General features: G+C 42.3%; 1 protein-coding gene across 9 annotated transcripts; it reads left to right on the forward strand.

The window, feature by feature from the left end:
- Positions 1 to 266: 266 nt before the first annotated feature.
- CASP8 (caspase 8) lies at positions 267 to 22907 on the forward strand. Of its 9 annotated transcripts, none has more exons than XM_074595625.1 (10): positions 267 to 766; positions 1895 to 2161; positions 2288 to 2396; positions 5261 to 5590; positions 5819 to 5924; positions 6955 to 7093; positions 8542 to 8630; positions 9291 to 9402; positions 10305 to 10794; positions 11582 to 12534. In XM_074595625.1, the coding sequence occupies exons 4-10, from the start codon at positions 5280 to 5282 to the stop codon at positions 11730 to 11732; spliced, it is 1398 nt and encodes a 465-aa protein (XP_074451726.1). In that variant the 5' UTR covers positions 267 to 766; positions 1895 to 2161; positions 2288 to 2396; positions 5261 to 5279; the 3' UTR covers positions 11733 to 12534. The 9 variants fall into 9 exon arrangements, with proteins under 9 accessions (XP_074451726.1, XP_074451722.1, XP_074451725.1 ...); XM_074595621.1 differs by having other exon boundaries at positions 514 to 766; positions 6955 to 7183; XM_074595624.1 differs by lacking the exon at positions 267 to 766 and having other exon boundaries at positions 1097 to 2161.
- The last annotated feature ends 179 nt before the right edge of the window (positions 22908 to 23086 follow it).

The raw sequence follows: 23086 nt of genomic DNA on the forward strand, positions 1-23086 counted from the left end.
TTGTTTCTGGCCCTTGCACTTTGTTGGGCTGCGTGAACCAGCAGGGTTTTAACTGCCTTGGGGTTTAAGCTGAAGTGAAACTTAGTTTATTTGAGCAAAACACTGATTGTTATATATGATTACTAGCCATAAGTTAGGGTGAAGATTTGAGAGTACTGTTTAGTGCTGTTGGACGCAATTTTTAGCTTGCACTGTCCAGAATTTCTATGAGGGGAGTTTTACATCATACAGAGCATTGAAATGCAGGCAGTTTGCCAAAACATAATGGTCACTTTTTATCATGATGAATTGATAGTTGTGTGACCCATCACATTTTGAGTCTTCTGAGTTATTATGGCTGCCACACTTGAAGTCACATTTGTGCCACAGATAGATAGAAAATGTTTTGTTTGTTAGTAGAATATATAACATACTGTAATAGAATCATGAAGTTTGTGGCTCACAATTAGTGTTCAGACTTGGCACACTCTTGTCTCTGTTTAAGTAACAATTGAGTTTTTATCAATACAGAATAGATACTAACAACAATTTTGATCTGGTTTTGTGGGATCTTGCTCTCATTTTTAAGTATGGTAGACAGAGAACATCAACATGTTATCTTGCTTTCTCTGTAGAGTCTTCTTCCTGGGTAATCTCCAGTTAAATCATCAGTAGGTAAAGGCAGTCAGAAGAGTCTAAGCTGACTTCTGCCTTGAGTTCCCTGGGGAGAGGCATCCACACTTGTGAACTATAAAAGACTGGTAAAGTCTCCCTCGCTTATGATAAGGTTTGTTCAAACACAGTTCATGCTACCATGATTTATACTGCTTGTGTGTGTTGAGCATTGTGTTTATACGTCTGCATGCTGCAGGGTGCACGCAGTGGTACTCTCAGCACAAGCCCAAAGGCAGGGTAGGCTTAGCACTATAACCACAGCTGCCATTTGGCAAGGTTGTTGGACATTTCTGCATGATCTGCGGTGTATTTCTTGCATGATCTCCCACAGTAGATTGTAAGATATCAATTTGAAAGTCATGAGGAAGAGCGTGTGGTTTTTATACAACTTAAGTATTCATTGCTCCTTGCTGTCCACACTGTACACCTTCAGTATGCGGCAGGATGGGGTGAGAATCAGAAGAAAAAGGCAAAACTTGTGGGTTGAGATAAAGGCAGTCTAACGGTACAGGCAAGGAAAGAGGAAAACACCAACAATAGTACTGATAAAGGAATATACAAACACGATGTACCGCTCACCGACCGGATCCAGGAAAGCCCAGCCTGCCCAGGCGGGAACACTGAAAGCCAAGCCAGCTCCCCAGCAGCGACTCCTGCTCCTCCCAGCTGCATCCGTCCCAGCCTCATGTTGAAAACTAACCCTGTCCCCGCCAGAACCAGAACGCCTTGTTTAGACAGATTTAAGTGGAACTAGTGTAAAAACAGTGTTTCTGTTGGGGAAGTTGGTATCTTGGGAAGATGATGATCTTAAAGTGGGATTTGTAACAACCACAAGTCTTTGGTATCCCATGTGTCCCATTTGTCAGTGTTCGTGCCGAAGCTGTGTATCCTGGTTTTGCCAGTAGAGACCACAGTCACTACAGTTGCTGAGTCGTCAGTATTGCCAGGATTTTGGCAGCCTGCTGTGCAAGGAATAGATTGGGTCACTGAGACAGTTCTAGAGGAAGCCAGAGGGACAAAACCAGGATGCAGGGAAATTGGAGAGACTGTAAATTAACAAAAGGACAGGAACATTTTGGGGAAGGGCGAGAGAGGAAGAAATAAGAAGTGAAACAGTAAAGACAAAGAGGAAGAACAGTGCCAGGAGGGCTGGACCTTGAGACTGCTGCATGATGGGAGAAGCCTCTTATCTGGAAAGAGCCAACCTGGGTTTGGTCTTGTCCGCAAATATTTTTCACAGAGTGCTGATCACAGCCTGCTTCCTGTTTCAAAATGTAACTGGAGTCTTGATTCAGTTAAGACAGAGGAACTGATGCAGGGAGAGAGACGCTGAGGCATGGGATGATACGGAGACAGAACCATTTTGGACCTGAAGATCAGACGGTGCTTGTGGTGTCCCTCTGTGTTCTCCCAGCCTTTGGATAAAGGAAACGACTCAGACGGGTTTTCTGAACCGTTGCTAGCTGTGCCTTTTGGAAGGAATTTGTATGTCTCATTCCATCGAGGGGTATGTTACAATTTTGAGTTTATAAAGTTAGATAGGTTGAAATCGATGAATGATTGTTTTCATTGCAAAATTTAAACTAATTTCAGCTCTCTTAACTGTCTCTCTTCATAATGTTGACTTCGCAAGCTTCAGAGAGTCTGGTAGCTGTACTGATTGCAGCAGGAAATATATGAACAGCAAGGAAGATACTGGTGACCAGCAGATCATACTGAGAAACTTACCATTGAAGGCAGAGGTCTGTACTTCAAAAGGATGAAAACACCAAAAGTTAATTATTGTTTAGATTCTCTTGTAAATGGGGAAGTATTTCCTTTCAATACATACTTTCAGTATGTAAATACTTTCACAGGAATGTTTAACTATTCCATTCCTGTATTCACCAAGTACTGCTCCTGAATTTGGTGCTGATAGTTGACCTTTTTTTAATTTTGGAAATAACCTTCCATGAAAGTGCATGTTAAAAGTACTACGGTGAGTTGGAGAGGGACTTCAGAGAAAGGAGGTTAAGTTGTGGAGGATCTGGTGAGTTGGAGAGGGGCTTCAGAGACAGAAGGTTAAGTTGTGGAGGATCTGGTGAGTTGGAGAGGGGCTTCAGAGAAAGGAGGTTAAGTTGTGGAGGATCTGGTGAGTTGGCAAGGGGCTTCAGAGAAAGGAGGTTAAGTTGTGGAGGATCTGGTGAGTTGGAGAGGGGCTTCAGAGAAAGGAGGTGAAGTCATGGAGAATCTGGTGACACAGCAGGACAGTAGCACTGAAGTATTTTTAAATGGGAAGATATAATTGATTCACCCGTCCTTCATTGTCTTTTAATTAAGATTTATGTATGGGAGCAAATATACTGAGCTGTGCTGTATACTAGGAAGTCCCGGCTGCACTGCTTAGTGTGTCCCCTTAAAAGCAAAACCTGGTTACTTTTGGGGCTTGTTCATCAATTTTTCTCACAAGCACTGTAATAATTAATTTTATGAAATTAGAACCATGATAGGTGGAGTAGGGAACCACTGCATTATGACCACAGCTTATTACTTTGTTATAACGTATTTCTTGTAAGTCATGTGACAAATACATAAACAAATAGACCATAGTACAAAAGGCAGTACTTTTCCTGGAACTTTAGAGGCTATGGCTGTCTCACTTTTTTCAGAGTTGTTCTATCAGTCCATGAGCGTGTTCTCCCATGTAAGTGGTGTAAAATTAATGGTATTATTATTTAGTGGGTTTATTATTAATTATTATTATAATAAAACAGATTGCTTATTGTATCAGTTGTGTCTTTAATTTAGCAAAGTGGGAGAAAAAGACAGACAGTTAAACATTGTTTTAGTGTGCTCCCTGTATTTACAGACAGGCTTAACTATCGTGTTTGGTGGCACATCTGTTCAAATTGCAATAATTTTGTGGGTTTGAAACTTACAGCCTTTGAGAAATAAAAATGAAAATTTCCTTTATCAGAAAGACTTACTTTTATAAGCACATACCTTGTATTTTAAACAAAAGGCATGACTTATGTGAGAAAGAAGATACCTTCATAACTAGCTATCAAGAAAATACTCTTTCCTGTGTGGCTATAAAAATACACAGTCAGAACTGAGCTCATTGAATCGTGGGGTTAAGCACATATGATTCATTCAGATACTGGTGGTTTTGTGGTGATAGGGGCTGAATGGTAAGGATTCTAGTCTGTTTAAAAGTTCAGTTTGAATAGATTTAAAGAAAACAGTATTTGGGGCAGAGCATGAATTGTATATACTGCATCACAATGCATGTTTTGCTGTTTTATCAGGTTTTTTGATAGACAAAGGTTTAAGATTCAGTTGTATGTTCACTCTTGCTAACAGAATGCTGACCAAGGGCATGTCACAAAAAGCTGCTTTGATGTAGAGTGGTCCTTGGAGGAGAGGGAAATACAATTGTCTGCTTTTTTTTTTTTTTTTTTTAAAAATATATACAGTACTACTAATTCAGTTAGTCAGCTGGGCTACCTTGGAGTTATTAGCCCTGGTATTGAAACATTTGCAGTAGCAGTAACATTAAAATGGATTGCCTAATATTCCAGTGGTGCAGGAGTGGCAAGTTTTGATTTGTTATTGCCAATTTTTCTGTCTCCCAGTGAGTTCAATGGGACAAGACCTCTACTGAATGCATTTCTATAGAGTTTCTCTTCAGAAATTCTTAGGTGTCTTAGATCCACAGCAGACAGAATAAAGTGGCAAATGGCTCTCTTACCAGAGAGGCACTGAAGGCAGGTCTTTGAAGTGTCAGAGTGAGATAGTTGGAAGGTTTGCATTTGGTATTTTCTGTCTCTTGTACTCAAGAGTTGGATCCGTAAGCCAAGTTTAATATTTCTAAAGCCAATGGAAGAAGTGGTGGAGAAGGGAGGTGGTATTTGATGCTCAGTGGAACAGAACTAGTTTGATGAGAATTTTCCTGGTCTTTTTAAAAGGGTTGACATGAATTGTATTTGATTTGGATATTATAAATTGATTGAAAGCTGGGAACTTAGTTTTACTTGATGCAGATAATCCAAAACAGGAAGGCGTGCTTTGGCTATGCTGACCAGGGTCAGAAGCAGTGTATAAAAATTGGAGAAACCAGATAGCTTGGAAGAGTTATACTCACGTGGACTCATGTTTGTGATGATGTAAAACCTTTATCTTCGTTATGGTATAAAACCTGGCACTCTTATTTACTACATAGTCTGTATTTCAGACTGGTAAGCGGATCTTGCCCCTAAATGGGATCAAACCTCAAAAAAAAAAAAAAACAAAAACCAAAACCCCAAAACAACCGAAACAGCAGCAGCCTGTCAGGATTGTACATCCTGTGCATTGGTACCTCCCACTGGCTAGACATACCACAGGAAGCAAGAAAAATCCATTACTTTCTCTGTCAATTTCAGGTAGTACAGAGTTTTTTATATTAAGTTGAGAGAACTGAAAGAGCCAAGCATCAAAGCTATGATGGCAAGACAGCCTCTCTCTGCTGAAGTGCTTTTGATTGCATGTATTTATTTTGGGCTATTCTCATGATGTGATGCCTTTTATAAACATGTTGTTGCACTGTTGTTACTGACAAATGAAATCAACTTCTGTTTGTGTTCAGATCCAAATCCTGACGTGAAATGAGTGCAGACTTCCACAAACTCCTTTTTGACATTTCTGAGGCTTTGGTCGCAGATGAACTGGCAGCTCTGAAGTTCCTCAGCCAGGAGTACATCCCCACGGGGAAGCTGGAAGCCATCCAGGATCCCAAGGCCTTCTTCAAAGTGCTGCAGGAGAAAGGAATGATCGAGGCAGGGAACCTCTCCTTCCTGAAAGAGCTGCTCTACCGGATCAATCGAATGGACCTCCTGGCTGCCCATCTGGGCTCCAGCCGAGAGGAGATGGCGAGGGAGCTTCAGATCTCAGGCAGGGCAAAGGTGTCAGCCTACAGGTAAGCACAGTAGTAGTAAATCTTTGCATATAAAATGTCCAACAGTTCTGTTGTGTATTGTCTTGTTTTCTGGCTGCACCGTTGTCTTATGAATATCCCGACATCGTTGCATTTATTATAGCATGACTACCTGCCATTGTGAGTTTTACATTTTGCAGTTCAAATGTGTAATTGCGGTGTTTGTTTATGTCTCATAACTTCCTTAATCAGTCTATTCTTTATTGCCAGGCAACTGCTATATAGAATTGCAGAGGACTTGACTCCAGAAGATGTCAAGTGCGTGAAGTTCCTGCTTCAAAAAGAAATGCCAAAGAACAAGCTCCAGGATAATGCTGTATGCAAAGTGATCTTGATAAGTTTTTTGCAAGGCTAGTTCAGAGTCTGCTAGTTCTTGTAAGAAGAGAGAAAAGAGAAAGCAGTCTGCTCTCACTAAAATCTGTTGTTGAAAGAATTGGGATGTTAGCTGATAGTTGCTGTGTGAAAGAATGGACCCTTTTTTTATCTCTTTGTATCTTTTCTCTGCCCTTTTTTGTTCTCCTGTTCCTACTTTCTCTCCACTACCTGTCTCCCTAATCTTTTCTTCTTGCAAAATCCATTATGCCCTTCCTTTCGTCTTTGCTTGGCATTTATAAGACATTTGTACATATGCTGTACCTAGGAAGAGTGATATTTGCTGGAAGAGAAACAATGTTTTGGGGACAGAAAATCTAGTTCTAATGTGAGTTCAACCACAAATTTTTGTGTGCCATTGGGTACATTTTCTTCTTTATTGTAATTTGGGGTAACAGCATTTTGTTAACTTCCTGGCAAAAGTATTAAAAGGTTTGAGGAACTAGTTTAATACTTGGATTGTAAATAATGAACGTGCTATTAAAATGTTTGATATTATTAAGAAGATATTATTAAGTCTCCTATTTGTATTGTGACACCTATAGGAAAATTAGCATATTTACCTCCAACTTGGTGGACTATGGAGCTTTAAAAAACAAAATTAGCCCCGAACACCCTTTCTGTAATAGAAAATGTAAAATGGCACAGCCAAATGACTTAACTGTACTTCCTTTGAACACAGGGACACAACAGGATGCCATGGTGTTATCCACATCAGTGCTTTGCAATACAGCAGGATAACCTAGCCATAGGCAATTTCTAATAAACCTGTCTTTACCTTAGTGATCTGTTTCTTCAGTTGCATTGCATCCTGGCCCTTGTTTTACTGAGCTTTGGAGGAAAAAGAAATTGGTCTTTAGCTGCACTGTATCTGGGAATGAGGATGTTGTCTTCTGCTCTATTCAGAAGTGCCCGATACTGCAGTTATTGAAGGTCACTCTGTGAGTTTGGGTTTTGTGTTTTTGTTTTACCAGTCAATGTTGAAGGTCTTACTGGAAATGGAAAGAAATGAGATAATTAAAGAAGACGACCTGGCAGTGCTGAAAGATATATTAAAGGGATTTAGAGCTGATGTAAAGAAACAAATTGATATCTATGAAGAAAAAAAAAAAGGTAAATTATTTAATCTGCTGTTTAAGAGGAGAGATGAGGTGTTTTTTGTGATTTTTGTGGCTCCATCCTTGGCAAGTCAAGAATCCAGAGGTAAGAGACAGACCTTACAGTATCCTAGGACAGGCAGAGGAGCTTTAGTATCTGTGGTTTCTGAAGTTTTCTGCTACTTCATTATCCCATCATACCTACTTGTATCTCCTTGAAATACATTCTGTGCCTTGTAAATGGTCTACTTTTCCCTCCTCTTTGCCTTAAATGCAATTTTTCTCTTCCGGAAACAGTGCAGTGCTGGTTTTGGACCAGGATACTTTTTTAGTCTTGAAAGGGACTGGAAGTGACAGTTGCCTTGGGGAAACTTGTCAGCTTTATTTCCTGTTAGCCAGGCTGTTCGCTCTTAAGTCAAAGGAAAAGTCCCAGGAGACCAGGTATTTGGCTAAAGTGTAACCATTAGCTTTCTGTACCAGCTGTGAAATTTCAAGGACTTCAGTATATCTGAGCTGTTGCAACTGAGGTGGTGACTTGTGACACCACAGCTGGGCCTTACTCTTTGGGAAATGATACATTAACCAACAACAACTGAGACCTATTAAATTCTTCCCCAGAACCGTCTTTTGGATGACTTGGGATGTGTGTTTCCTTAGACACATCTGTACAGCTTATGTAGGTCCCTGCAGAGATACCAGCTAGTTTCCCCAGCATGTTTTTGTGCTGCTGACCTGTGCTTGTGTCTCTAAAAGAGCAGAATAAAATTGCCAAGGGTGCCTAGTGTGAGCTAGTGTAAGTGTCAAGGGAATGGCTTTTTAGTAGTATTGTTATTATTGTGTCCCCCTTGATAATTAGAAAAAGAGCATGTCTTAAAGATCTTGTTGCCCTGACAATTACCATTTAAACATATCTGTGTAACTTGTAAAAGGGGTACTGTGATTTATTTCCTTGGCTACAGTCATGGGTTTGATGATTTCAGGCAGCTGTATTCAAAGAAGTGTTTGGTTGCTTTCATTATGCTGGTATTTTGCATCCTTGGTGTGTCCACCCAAACAGTCAATTTCTCTGGAAAAAGACAATGGCCACAGAAGTAAATGAACTAGCTATAATGTACCACTGTACAAAAATGGATCTCCTCTTTCACTTGCATATCCCATAGTGGAGATGCTAGTGAATGGCTTGCCTGGGTTGACTACTCACATTCAGCCTTTTATTATCTGGATCTTGCTACCAGTAAAAGAGCAGAGAAGAAATGGAGCACAGCTCTGCACAGCTTCAATAACCAGCAGTCTGCGAAACTGGAAGCCTGCTTGGCCCAGCTCTACAAAAGGATGGTGCCTCAGTGATGTGAAAACCACCCTCCACTTCATGCCTCGTACTGTTTTTTATGAGTGTTGAAATATGCACAGTGGAAGATTTATATTTTTAGTTCTAAAATGTTCTGTTTATCTTCTCCCTCTTAGAAGATGATTCTAAGGAAAAACTCCACTGTCCAGTGCCTGTGTCTGTGCATCCATCAGGACAAGGAGCAGAAGGAGAGACACCACACCTGGTGAGGAATACCTCAAGATTACCTTTAAAGTATTTATCCAGCTCCGGGGGAGGGGTGAGGTGGCATAAATTCTTAAGACTAAGCAGGTGGAAAAGCTGAAAGGGAAGAGTTCTGTCTTTATATGTAAGCCTTGGAACAATTCCTATTTTCAAAACAAGACCAGGCCTTATTCCTTTTTGAGGACCTGGCTGTCAGCAGCCTTTTAGGCAAGAAATGAAGAAGTAGCTGTTGTGTGAAGAAAACCAATCTTAACGATAATGGAAACTGAGACATTAAAGCCCTGGCCAGTATACTCTTGGACAGATGGGAAGGGAACAACAGAAACTGCTACCTCACTAGAAACCCACAAGGACTCTCAGAGGGAATGATATGGTGCAGGAACTTTTCCTCTGCATGTGGAAATTTGTGTTTCTGGATATACACTTTCTCCCATGCCAAAATCATATCCTAACCACAGAGACAGAGGAGGAGGGGTTCAGGGAGACAAAGCAGATTCCTCTCCCCTGTAGCTAGCTTGTATCCTTAGGCTTTTTCTTTCTTGTTTCTTGACCCTCATGATTTTTTTGCACTTGTACATGAAGGGCCAGCAATCTGTGTATAGCATATTTCTCTTTTGTATGCTTGTCGCGGCTTTCTTATCTGCTTTCTTTGTTTCTACAGCTTGTGGAATCATATAAGATGAAAAATAACCCCCATGGTTACTGTGTGATTCTTAACAACCACATTTTTAAAAATCCACATGAAGTCAGAGAAGGAACATTGAAAGATGGAGGTAAGTAGTTTTTTAATCCAATTACTGGTTTGTTTTTTTCTCTGATATAATTATCTGAAAGAGCTATCTAATCTTTCCTGTGAAGAAGAATCATGTCCACTGAGCTCCTTTGCCCCGAGAGTAACAGTAATAACAGTCACTGTAGAAACTGGCAATATGCCACTTCCAACACTTTAGCTGATGGCTTAAAAAAGGAACCACTTTCTGTTCTAGGTAAAAAGCATCGTCTTAATTGGTCATATCTACCAAATAGTGAAGATTACTGTTCCACCTTCTCACTTTTTGATTGTTTCTAATTCTTGGCTATCATGGAGTAATGTTTTTAAGTCCTTAAATTCTCTTTAATGATCAAATGAATGCTACTGCTTTGTAAATTACCTTAAAGCCTGACTTCCTGCAAGAGTCACCTTTAAGATAAACAGAAGTTTATCTTAAAAGATAAACGCCCTCTTCCTTCGTGCTACATTGATCATTCTCACAGAATGAGGGACCTACTTCAACTAAGAGTGGCAGAATTTGTCATTCTAAAGAGGTACCTCCTTAACTTTCTAAGTGTTGTTCTTAAGCATCTGAGATTACTATGCAATGTGCAGTTAAAGCTTGCTTTAAAACAGTAATTTTGCTGTTTTGTGAATTTCACTCATTTGTACTGATTAGTCAGATAATCTGAAACCTGCTTTTGTTTTGTATAGTGTGATGCTTAACCCAGTTGTATTTGAAAAAAATAAAATTAGGCATTTGAGTTTTTCTAACTAGGTTCGGCAATCTAAGAGTCAGTCAGGTGAGTTTATTGGTGGGATCTAAACACTTCTGCTAGTATCTGTTCTACTACACGGACACTGATGTTTCAGCATCTTCCTTGTCACTATGTTTAACAAGTGCCTTCTGACTTTTTTTCCCAGAGGCTGTGAAGAGGGTCTTTCAGTGGCTTCAGTTTGAGACAGTTGAGCACAGGAATCTAGAAGCAAAGCAAATGTATGCTGAACTTAAAGGATACAGCAAAAAAGATCATAGTAACATGGACTGTTTTGTTTGCTTCATATTTTCCCATGGTGAAAAAGACAAAATACAAGGCGCTGATCATGAGCTTGTAAATATTAAAGATTTACTCTCCTGCTTCAGTGGATCTAATTGTCCTTCTCTTGCTGGCAAACCCAAGCTGTTTTTCATCCAGGCTTGCCAAGGCTCTGTACGTCATCCAGCTGTCACAGTAAAAGAAGACTTTTCTGGACATCTTGAGACGGATGCTACCCCTCTGACTTCCATTCCTGATCAGGCTGATATTCTTGTTGGCACGGCTACAGTGGAAGACTACGAGTGCTACCGCTGTCCAGAGACTGGCAGTATTTACATTCAATGCCTCTGTAAGAAGATGGAGTTGCTTTGCCCGCTGTAAGTACTATTTTTAATCCATGTACATTTGGGCTATTGCAGACTTACATACTTAAGCATGCTGTGCTGAAACATCAGTGTTTTGCATTTGTGCTGTATAATGCTTTTCACCTGTAGGGCAGTGCAGAACAGTAATTATTCTGGAATTGGACATTGTTATTCTTCTACAGAAGAAGAACACTTCTTACACTTCTAAGTACAAGTGACTTCCCCGAGTTTGCCTGTGACAGAATCAAGGTTGTAACACTGGAACATTAATATATAAACTAGTGTGTGCATGTTTTTTAACATTTTTTGACTGATAAATGATTTTTGTGCCAGTGACAGCTGATAAGAGGCAAATTTGTTGAGTGATTACACAGACAATAAAATCACTGTTCTTTAGTCATAATTTTCATTGTTCCCTCCCTCCCGTCTCCATCATAAACTTGATTTAGAAAATAGAATTTCTCTTCAAGCATCACTTTCTCATAGTTTGCAGAAAAGGGCTTGGAGAATGCATAGGTTTGGTTCTGTTTCATTTTAGTGCGCTCTTCTGCCTATAACCAAAGTAGGGGACTGCCTTTGCTGGTAAAGCAATGCTACAGGAAGGTTGGTTGTATTCCCCCAAAAATACCGAATTCAGTGGTTACACAATGGAGCCTGCAATTTCAGTGACAGACAGGGTGAGAGGAAGGTACTAGCCTTCCCTGAGATACCACTTTACTGGAGCAAACATAGATCAACTCCTTGAACTAGCTGCAAGTACCATGTATTTCAATGTAACTTTTCTTCATTTTTGTTCAAGCCGCAAGGATCTCATAACCATCCTGACAGAAGTGAACAAGGAAGTGGGAGGAAGAGTATTAAATGGATGGAAGCAGATGCCAAAGATAACATCAACCCTACGGAAGCAATTGATCTTCCAAATTCCACAATCTCAGTCAATTGGAAAGTAGAAAAATAAGAATACACTCCATTAGGAATGACATCTGGAATGGAATTCTACAGGGAAGAGAATTTGCAAGAGAAATTATCTGGATCTCTGTAGTTAGCCTCAGTCCTTCAAGGGGCCATGGCACCTCAATTTTCTAATTCCCATGTTTAATCAGTCTGCTGGCACCTGGATCTGTAACAGTCTGGTAAGGCCATGGAGGAGTACAGATCTGACTTTCTGCCCTGCAGAGTCCGTTCAGTCTGGGTTTCAAGTGAGAAAGCCCTTACAAGTAGTGTGATTTTTAAGAATTACTGGAAATGCCAGTGGAAGTCCCATTTCTGTCTGAGTTGTTATAAGTCCCTGAAATCTGAAGAAAAGAACAGACAGATTCAGAATGCTAGACCCCTTCCCAGGGAGCACATGTAAGATTGTAACTGATTTACCCAGAAGAGACAGAAGGCTGTCTCTGGAAGCTGTGTAATTTTTCATAGAAAATAACATCCCTGTCCATAAGGACCAAAAAAAGATGATTATGATAATACAAGTTTGATTCTTTTCCTCCAGATATTTGTTTCGCTTTATCTTATTCATTTACTTGGCTAAACAGCACCACTGTTTAGGTTCTTTTTAATAGTAAGGGTTCTAGTTGTGATTTTTTCAGAGCTGTTAGGGAACAGTCTGTTTTGAATGGCTGTTGACCACTGGAAGGCAGGTCCCATGCCATTGGATCCACTAATCCGAAATGCCTTCTCTTCCTGGCAGCTGGCTCTAGCTCCTGTGGACTCTTGGTTCTGTTTTAATAAATAGTCTTGGTTTTCATATGACCTTGTTTGTGGTGTGTTTCTCTTTTGGATGAGCTGACTGAGGGACGGTCAGCATGACAAAGACTTTTTACTTCAGCAGAAGGAGTTATTTTGCTCTCCTTGAAGTATTTGATGGCAGTCACTCTGAGGGGTAGCATATTGATATCCCTTCATTAGCAGCCGGAGAGATGGTAGGAAAGAATAAGTTTAAATTCAGGACTTTCATGATAATGGCAGCTGATGCCAGTGAGGCTGTTCTTACCTTGCATCCTCAGCAATGTTTAGAGTGGTGTGTGGGAGCTGTATGGGATTCCAATGGCTACGTTCTTTTTGAGTTTGTAACAGCATAAAGAATGGATCTCAGACACTTTGTAACTTCTTTTTTTAGTTTGTATTTTTTGGAAATCCATGCCTTGCCATAAAGCAGGGGTTCTTTATTCAGTCATGCTTGTGTTCTTGAAGCAAAACTTTTTTTTTCTAATTCCACACAATGTGTTGGCAGTTGCATTTTACTCCCCTTACCCTTTTTCACCTTCCCAGTAAAAGGGAGAATGCCAGCTCTGTCCACAGATTTCATAAATGACAAACATTACAAGCACTACATAAATGAGAGTGCTGTTTGTGGCAAGTTACCAGAAGGTGTTACCAGGTATGATAGAATTCTGTGGCTGGTGCTTGGTTAACCATTCAGGAAATGTGGCAACAATTTACTTACATTTTTATAATGTTTTCATAAATAAGACCCTGATATAAAGTTAGTAATTAGACTTGTGAATGTTGTTTTATGATAAGGAAATATAGCTTAGACGAAATAACTGCTTCCTCTGGGAGAAACTTCCTGGAAGGTGTCAGCTGCTCCTGTAGTGAAGTTGTGAATCTACAGCATGTCTGTTTTTTTGTAATTCTCTGTGCCAAAGTTCAATACTCAGACCAAGTTTTTTCATATATTCCACATGAGGAGGAATTGGATATCAAATTTACTTATTTGGTATATTTGGTGCTTCATGGAATTTTGATTTAGTAGAGTGATACAGCAACACACTGAAATCACAATGCAAGCATGATTGAGCGATTGCAATATTCAGTTGAATCACAATACAAACATGGTTCTCATTACCCATCTCTGTATGCTCACCATCGTGACATTGGGCATCCTCAGAGTCACAGTGGTACATGTGGTTGAAGCCAGCTGAAGCCCATTGCTCTTTTCAAAGTTTAAATGTTTTATCAGTTGTCCAGTTTTTATACTTTCATGTTGGGCTGAGCCACATATGCACACCCCCATGATGGTCTGGATAGCTCAGGAAGGCATTATTCTTTGTTAATTGTCTTGGGGAACCCGATGATGCACAGGTGCAGCTGTCTTCTCTAAAACGAAGGTTACCCTCCAGTCTCCCTGATGTTGAGGTAAGCTGAGCTTTCTTTACAATACGTTCTTCCCTGAGATCATGGGATTTTTGCCCTACTTCGCTGAGCTGGGGGGAGGTGGTGCTGCAGTCACACCCTGTCATTAAATTGGCATGGTATTTTGTTCTGCCTGTTAAAATCAGGCCACCTCCATAGCTAACATTATTGCCTGCTGATGAAGACCTACTAGAATGGAGGGAAAACTCTGTCAAAATCCTCTGAAGGACTGCAGGAAGTAGCTGTGCTGTGAATTTGTATGTGGCTCATGCAGTGATCAAGGAAGGAGAAAATACACTTTCAGTTTCATGGTTCTGAGCAAAGTATGCTCATACAGGACTGCGGCAGGGTGGCTGATATGCTCTTGCACGTATTTATGGCCCTCCCACAGAACTAAGAGGTAAGACGGAAGTCAGATCTGCAGTTTTGAACTTTTTTTCCCTCTGTAGCACAAGTTGGAGAATAGTGAGGGGCAATTGCCCTTCCTCTCTGGAGGACCTGCAGCTATAGTTACTTTGCCTGTCCTCCCTTTTCTTCCACTCCTGTCTGGGGGGGCAAATGCTATTACGAAACAATTCTGGCACTCAATTCCATGTTTTATTTTCAGCCAGCAGAAGCGCTACCACCAGAAAGTGGAGTCCGAAGGTTGGTAGGAAAGCAAAGTTGGTCAGTTGAAGTCCTGCAGGCTTAAACTGAAAGCAGGCAAGATCAGAGTGATACTGTTTGAAAAGGGAAATGCTTAGAAGAGTTGGGGAGGACTGTTAGCTGCAGAGGCGGAAATAACGTTTCTTGGTGGTGTGAGTCACTGCCCAGCCATTTACATCTTGCCACCTATTCGTTCAGTTTAACATCAGTTTCCCAGAGAGCTGTTTATCCCCACCTTTTATGGGAAGTTTGTCATTCTCTCCACTGTAATTGTTTTGGGGTGACTTGTTAACGTGCTGCTCTTGGGATGGGTCAGTGGTACGTGTAAGGAGCCTGCTCGTGTTCAGATCGCTGACAGCTTCTCCCATTGCACGGGCTGCTGTAAGTATATGTTTTCCTACCACCTATATAAAGGTTCACTCTTAGTTCTCAAAGTGGTGCAAAATTCAGGTACTGCAAAGTTTTGATTAGTTGAACTGTTGGCTATGTCTGCGATCTGTAAGATCTCCTGCAGGAAATCTTGAAGCCCAGGGAGAAGTGGAAACAAAATACACACCATTTAGGAGATTAATCTATGTAGCAGGGTGTCCAGAGCTAGATTTTTTGCCGGAGATATTGGGTGTTCAGCCCTTGCTGGTTACACTTTTTATTCTAACCCCTAACTAACATGGGCACATTTGGTCTGAAATTGTTCAGATCTGCCTCTTTTCAACTAGAGCTGTGTAAAATTATGAACATAGAATGGCGTGTTTAATCTGCAGTGACTCCTGTGCAATGCGCTAAAAAATATAGTTGAGATCTTTGGGAATCCCCAGATACTCATTTCTGTGTGTCCTGTCTTCAACTGTGCCTTTTCTCGTCACTGTATCTGTTCTGTTATTGACAACCACAGGAATTCCCCAGGCCTCGAATGTGGCTGGCTCTTGTGGGTGCCAAGGGTAATACATTTCTAGCTAGGTGGAACGTTATTCTGGACATGTCTTCTCAGCTTGGCCTAGGTCTTTTACATTAGGTTTATATTTGTGGAGCCACTTTGTGTTTAGGCCTGAGTTGTCCAGGCATATCAGTGCAAAGAGAAGGATCCATACCTCCTTCATTAGGAAGAGTTTGTTTTAACATGACTTGAGGGTGTGTTAGCTCATGGGCAGTCAAAAAGTGTCTTGCCATATTCAGATTACTTCCACCTTTGAACGAACTTGTGACACATTCAGTAATCAAATATCTTGTGTAGGGTTTTGAACATTGATACGCCACTTCTATGATAACGATGTACAGATTTCTGCTTAGTATATGGTCAAACTGTTTTTTTTTCTTGTTTTTTTTTTTGTTTGTTTGTTTTTTTTGTGGGGAAGGGACTCTGGTTTTAAATCAGTGCCTAGCAAGAACACTCTTTATTTGGAGAGTGTGGATGCTTTGAGGGTGGTTTTCCTGCTCAAGGTGAGCAACAAGGTGTTAATGTTCATTTTCATAAGGATGAAATGCCAACTGGTAAAATATCTTCCCTCCTGTTGTGAAATACCATCTACCGAGAGTGCTGCACCAGAAGGTGTGTCAGAGGTGGTGCGCTGTCCCAGGGTCTTACACCATCGCGCAGTGCTCCTGCGAGCCTGCTCCTGTTGCTAGAAGGGTCTTCAGCCGATCTGGGAGGGCTGGGAAGGGAGCTGGTTCCGTGGCCGGTGGCTGTTAGGGTAGGGGGCTGAACACCCGTATTGGGCATGCGAGGTTGCCTGCCAGCAGCCCCAAAAAGCTCGCAGGGAGGAAGTAGAGTCAGTGGCCTTATGTATGAGCTTCTTTCTGTGTGTATTAAAATGGCAATGAATTGTGATGCCTTTAAACTAGAGAGAGGTGACTGTGGGCAAAGCCGGGGCAGAGGGAGACCTTTTGACCTGCACCCCTCGGTTCAGTTTTCCCAAGAATGGACTCGGGAATAGTCAGTGCTTCACCACTGTGAACGGGGAGGGGGGAGGCTAAAATGCGCCTGAGAGAAGTCCTCTCTGTCAGACGCACGGGTTTTAAGTTAAGTCTGTGGGGTTTGTTGGCTTGTTTGTTTGTTTAAGTCAGATATCCAGAGGGAACTACAACTCCCAGGGGCCCCGGCGCCGCCTCCTGCCCGGCGGAAGCGCGGCGGGAAGCGCCCTGCGCCTTCCCCGCGCCGGCGCCGCCATGGAGCTCCCGAGGCAGCGGCTGCTGGTGGTCAGCGAGGAGCTGGGCGAGGCCGAGCTGGCGGCTCTGAAGTTCCTCAGCCTGGAGCACGTCCCCATGAGGAAGTTGGAAGCCATCCAGAAGGCACAGGACTTCTTCGAAGCGCTGAAGGAGAAAGGCATGATCGAGGCGGGGAACCTCTCCTTCCTGAAGGAGCTGCTCTACCGGATCAGTCGGATCGACCTCCTGGCCGTCCATCTGGGCTCCAGCCGAGAGGAGATGGCGAGGGAGCTTCAGATCCCAGGCAGGGCGAAGGTGTCAGCCTACAGGTGAGTGGCCGGCGGCGCGGGGTCAGCGGGCGGCCGGGCCGGGCCTCGCCTCACCCGGCAGCTCCCTCCCGGCGGCGGCTGCCCTTCTCCCGTGCTCGGCCCGGGCTTTGGCCGACCATTTGAACACCAGGCTAAGGTTTGGAAGCACACAAGCACCTTCCAAGGGAAAGCGGGTACAAGCCATACGGAAAGTTGAAATTTCTGTCCCGTAGAAGGGAGGAAACTAAAGGTGCGCCTCTCTGAAACACTGGCGAGCCCCGGAGGGCCTCCCTGCCCGGGTGGTGAGAGCAGCGGCTGCCTGTGAGTCTCTGTCCTCAACTCCAGAAAGTTTCAGCGTGATTTTGATTTTAGGAAAACAGAGATCTTTTTAATCGCAGCTGAAGATGGTTTGGCTTCAGGCTGTTCGGGGACTGACGTCCCCCACAATTTAAAAAGGAAAAAAAAGGGAGGGAGGGGGGTGAAGGGGGCAGTTCAGCAGTACGGTGTTAAATTGTGCTAAGGGACATGCTTGGGAACACGACGAAACAGTGTCCTCCACGTCTCTTTCTAGATACCTGCTCTTTCAGCTGTCAGAAGACATCACCGAAGATGAGCTGAATTCTTTCAAGTTTCTGTTGGGGAAAGAATTACCAAAATGCAGGCTAAACCCTAAGACTGTAAGAATTTCTTTAATTATTTTTTTTTAATTATTATAATAATTCCTAGATGCATTTGGGTTGCTATGAGGGGAATGAGTGTCACTCTTCTTATGGTGTCACTGTTCTTATGGTGAAGACACCATAAGAAAAGTGGTGCACCTGGAAAGGGATTGTAGGCTCTCTGGTACGTATGCGACTTGTCTGTGTGCAGCTTTTGCAGCAGTGTCCTAGTGCAGAGAGTGTGGGCCAGCCCTGCACCAGGCACAGAGGCCCTTCGTGTCCATGCAGCATATGGGGCTTAAGGGACTCAGTGGCTTTGATCAATGGAAGACTGATGAGCACATTCTCTCATCTTGCCCAACTGATTTTCTTTTGGCTGCTTTCTAAGCCATTATAAAACACATAAAATCACCCACTGTGGCTATTACTTTATGCTTTTGTTCTTTTTATTTCCAAACTTAGAAAATACAAATCTAAGCAGCAGATCTTTACCAAGGCTAATGCCCAAGAGCCTGGAGTTTATAAGTAGCCCTGCAGTAGATCCAGCTGCTCTTAGACTATCTCAGCCTGCAGTTCTGACTGCTGGGTACTTTGTTCTGTCTAATGAAAACTCTTGTAACAGTTCCCCACTTTTCTTAGAGAGACTGTCTGCTAGTGATAGCAGTGATAGCTGCTACTGAACACCTAGTGATAGCTGTTCTGTTGGGGTGACCACTCACTGTTTGGCAAGAGCTCCTGTCCCTTGGGTCCCCTTTTGCATCAGAGCAATCTCTACACCATACTTGCATGGTTACACCTATTTTTGCCATTGCTCAAGATGGTGACTACAGTGATTCTTGTGTTTCAGTTAAGTGCACAAGATAGACACTGGAAGTCAAATGAATGAAAGCAGTCATTAAAAACGACATTATATATTCCTGTATGATCACCATTAGTTCTGTAGTAGATCTTACTAGGTCTTGGTGTCTCAGAGCTGCAGGAGGGAAATGAGTATGTTTTGAAAACATATTTGTACTTACAGTACTTATAGGGTTTGTTGAACTAGGTTTAATTGACTCAGCTGAGGTCTCAACTGAGCTACCAGTCAGCTGGACTGACTCTGGGTCGCATGTGCTGTCAGTACATTAAAGCTTAGGTGCACATGCACATGCTGCAGCGTCCCTCCCAGTGGCAGCATGGATGTGCCCTAAGAACAAACTACCTCTCTGATTACCCAGACAATGCTCGACGTTTTCATTGAGATGGAGAAGAAGGGGATTTTGGGAGAAGACAACCTAAGTATGCTGAAGCGTCTCTGTGCAGGAATTAACATCAGCCTGTTGAAGAGAATTGAAGAGTATGAATTAAGCCTATTTGGTAAAACAAAACAAAAAGGCCTCTTTCCCATAGTTACTCTTGAGTCACATATAGATATCATACAGGACTAATAATGACTGCTTTTCAGGTAAAGAAGAGATGCTCATCACAGAGGAACAGAGGGGCAGCACAGGAGGCCCTGAAGGTAATGGAAACTCTCAAAAAATTAATGCTAAGGTTTTTCACTCTTCTTCAGCTTTTGGACTCTCTACACCACTTGCATCTCAGTTCTTTACACGGGTGCCTTTCTAAAAAGCGACCAAGTATCCAGTTACTTACTGACTGATAACACTACATTTTACTTCCTTTAAATTGATTATCTAGTGGTTTATAGCTAACAGGAACAGCCATTTGGCCACAATTCAGTGTTTTCAGAGAACAGTTTTACCCAGGGAGGTACATGTGGAGATAGAGAATAGGAACAGAGCTTCTCTCCTTTCTCTAGTGCTACATTCTGTACTTAAACTTTTTTGTCTATATTCAGCCCGTGCCACTTGGCTGGCGTCGTCTGTGTCACCTGATTCTCCTGGCAGTTGGAATGAATCTTCCCAGGTAAGGCAGTTTGTTTCTTAGAAACATCATCATTTTGTCTTAGATCATCCCTCCATGAGGTGAACAGTTATTATGTGAACCCAACTGTTAAAAGCACCGTCTAGAAAAAGGAAAATGCACCACTCCAACATCCTTCATTCTGAAACTAAGTCACAGGCAGCAGCTACTGCAGTGTTAGAACTTCAGAACGTTTGCAAGGGTAGCGAGATGGACCGAGTTTATTACAGCAGGAAATACGCAGTTGGCAGATGGCTGGGCAAGAAGCGGGTGAGCGCAGCACCCAGTGTGGGCTGAGCATGATGCTGTGGGTCTGTGGCGGGCTGTCATGCTGTGCACAGACTCCCAAAGGTGGTGGGGCAGTGCATTGCCAGGTCCTGGGGCAAAGCTGTACAGGGAGAGCCACCTAGAGAGAAAGCCAGCTGGTTGGTTGCCCTGCTGTGCCACTAGCAAGGGCTGAGAAGCACCTGGAGGAGAGTGTAGTAATTTCACCAATATTCTTTCTTTTCATCAGCTCGAAGCTTACAAAATGACTAGCCGACCCCGTGGAATGTGCCTGATCCTGAATAATCACAGTTTTGCAAAAGCCAGGGAAGCAGTGCCGGAACCCAAACGCTTAAATGATCGGAATGGGACAGATGTGGATGCAGGTACAGTGAATATTAAAATGAGTTTGTGTATCTTCAAAAATAGAAACCTAATTTATTCTTCTGTACTAAAGGTCTGAATTTCAATCTTCCCCTCCTCGGATACTTTTGTTGTAGTGGCTGAGTCAGCTCTGTTTCCTGTGCTGACAAACCCTAATCCATTTGTCAAGTTTTTACTGTCTGACTTGGAACAATTCACTAGCATTTTGCTGTTTTACTGAGTTTACAGCAACCTCAGGCTGGACTTTACAAGCTAGGCTAGCTTTGTGTCACCCTTATGCTTACTACTTCTGAAATATGCAGGATCAGAAACAGATTTGCTACTGAACCAGAACTGGGTGTTAGTTGTTTAACATACAACTTTAAAAAAAGGGCAGGAAGGATGCTGGAATTTAGGGACTTAATTTTACCTTGCTATTCAGGGGTCCTGATTTTAGCAGGCTGTCCTGCAGCAGCAGCAGCATAGCTCATTGCAGGTCCTAGGCTCTGGGATATTGGTGTATTTATTTGCACTGTCTATGCCAAGAGATAAAATCCATCAATGGGCCTTCCCTGATTGAATTAAACTTTTGAACTCCAGTTTAATTAAAGAGTCAGAGTGCAAGGTTTCTCTTCCTGTTACACAGGTACTACCCAAGTGGGCAGTGCCCCCTGCTCCTGGGTAAAGCAACTGCACTGTTCAACACCTTGTCAGTCAAGGGACTGGCTGGAAAGTGCGTGGGGGAAAGAGATACAGCTTTCTTAACAGTTCTGCATGCTTTCCGGACAGAGGCCATACTAAACAGCAAGATTGCAAGCAAGCCTTTTAATGAGAGTTAAGGGAATTCCGTAGAGATATGATTACTAATTAGACTACTAGATTATTTTCAGAGCAGGAATGTAACTACCTGGATAGTAGTGCAACAGAATTAAAACAAAAGATTGTTCATCTCTAGAAATGCAATTTGCAATTGCAGATTCCAACTTTCATATAATGAAACGGCTCCAATTCCCCTTCTGTTTACTTTCCAGCGGCTCTGAAAAGAGTTTTTAGCAAGCTTCATTTTGAAATAGAAGAATGTAGAAACCTCACCGCAGAGGAAATCCGTAAGATTGTGAACATCTACCAGTGCAAAGACCACAAGGACAGAGACTGTTTTGTTTGCTGTATCCTGTCTCATGGGAAAAAAGGCATTATATATGGTGTTGATGGGCAGGAAGTACCTATCCAGGAACTGACCATTTCTTTCACTGGACAGAATTGCCGCTCACTTACTGGAAAGCCAAAAGTCTTTTTTATTCAGGCCTGCCAAGGTGATGCTTACCAGAAAGGTGTGACCGTCGAAACAGATTCTGGAGAGCAAGATTCTTCTGTAGAAACAGATGCAAGATTTCAGCTCGACTGCATCCCCGCAGAGGCAGACTTCCTCTTGGGCATGGCTACCCTGCCAGATCACGTTTCCTTCAGAAGCCCAACGCGGGGGACCTGGTACATACAGGCATTGTGCCAGCACTTGGACTACAGCTGTCCTCGGTAACTATGGTTCCTTAAGCTGCTTCTTGGCAACACGTGTATTTTCCTTCTGAATGACAGGCGTTTGATTTGGATGCAGAGGTAGATGATACGCAGTGTGAGTGCTTGCTCAAGTGAAAACAATAATATAGGGCAGAGCAATACTGTGCAGATTTTTCAAAGCAGCTTAGCCAACTGCTTTGAAGCCTTTTTAAGACAGGAGCCATTAGTACTGGTGTAGATCAAGATACATGAGACTGTGGTAATTTTTCTGATGTTAACAAACAGCCTCCCTAATAGAAAACATACCTGTGTTTTTGCAGTGGAGAAGATATTCTCACCATCCTGACAGCAGTGAATCAAGAGGTGAGCAGAAAGACTTGTGAGCCGAATGCAGAGAAGCAGATGCCACAGCCCAGTTTCACATTGAGGAAAAAACTCATCTTTCCTGTCAACTAAATGGGCGGGAACTGTATGGCGGAGGCTGGTATCAGCTAAGAATTTGGTAAAGCATAACAGACTTCTAGTGCCTGATCTTACCACAAGAGCAAATATTTTTATTGAAAATACAGCCAAAGAGCAAAAGCCTAAAGAAATTAGTGTTAATATGTACGACACTTTGTAGATACCCGAATGGTGCCTTTAACAAACAAAATGCCCCGAGTCACATCCCACCACTATTCAGTGACTTTGAGTACCAGGTGTCACAAAATAAACAATACTACCTCTAAGGGGCAATCAAACTACCGGGGATAACCATTCCAGATAGTGTAATCAGGATATTTAAACCCTAAGTTTTGGGAAGGAAAATGGGGAGTCTTCCAGTGACACAGCTGGCCTGTAGGAGATTCTTCCCCCCTTGTCCAGGATGCTGTGCAAGGTAACTTCCCAGGGATTTAGTGGCCTTACCTGAGAGAGAGGGTAAGTGATTAAATAACATACATATGATATTTGGCATGCTTTAAGATCGTGATAAGTACACTCTTTTAAGGTATTAATATCTAGAGCGCTTGTGGTTTTTGTTGTTAATTTTCGGGATCGCTTGTAGGTTGTAATAGTGCATTCTGTGAATTGTTTGGGTTTTTTTTTCCTTAAATTGCAATAGTGCCTTCTCTATTGTATCCATAAAACTTGCAATAGTGGCATATTGGACCTGTGAGCGAAGTCCAAATAAATTGTTAATTTGACCCTCTCAGCGAAGTCTTTTCCTCTCCGCCACACTGAAATACAGTCAGTGTCTCTTACCAGCCGTACCATGTCGCTATTGCTTTAGTAAGGTGTCTTTCTAATGCAAATTTTTAAGACAACTGTTAAAAAGCTTTGTGTATTTTATGCCTAACTTTTGCAAAATAAAGAGGGGGGGTTGTGCAC

The sequence above is a fragment of the Larus michahellis genome, chromosome 7 (assembly GCF_964199755.1).
Source record: "Larus michahellis chromosome 7, bLarMic1.1, whole genome shotgun sequence".
Taxonomy (NCBI): domain Eukaryota; kingdom Metazoa; phylum Chordata; class Aves; order Charadriiformes; family Laridae; genus Larus; species Larus michahellis.

Bases quoted from the DNA above. Each gene is read 5' to 3' on its own strand.
- CASP8 (XM_074595620.1), top strand. From the start codon at position 14,226: ATGGTTCTGAGCAAAGTATGCTCATACAGGACTGCGGCAGGGTGGCTG. The intron at 17,690-18,888 runs GTAAGAATTTCT...CTGATTACCCAG, and splicing joins GCAGGCTAAACCCTAAGACT to ACAATGCTCGACGTTTTCAT. The intron at 19,028-19,115 runs GTAAAACAAAAC...ACTGCTTTTCAG, and splicing joins GTATGAATTAAGCCTATTTG to GTAAAGAAGAGATGCTCATC.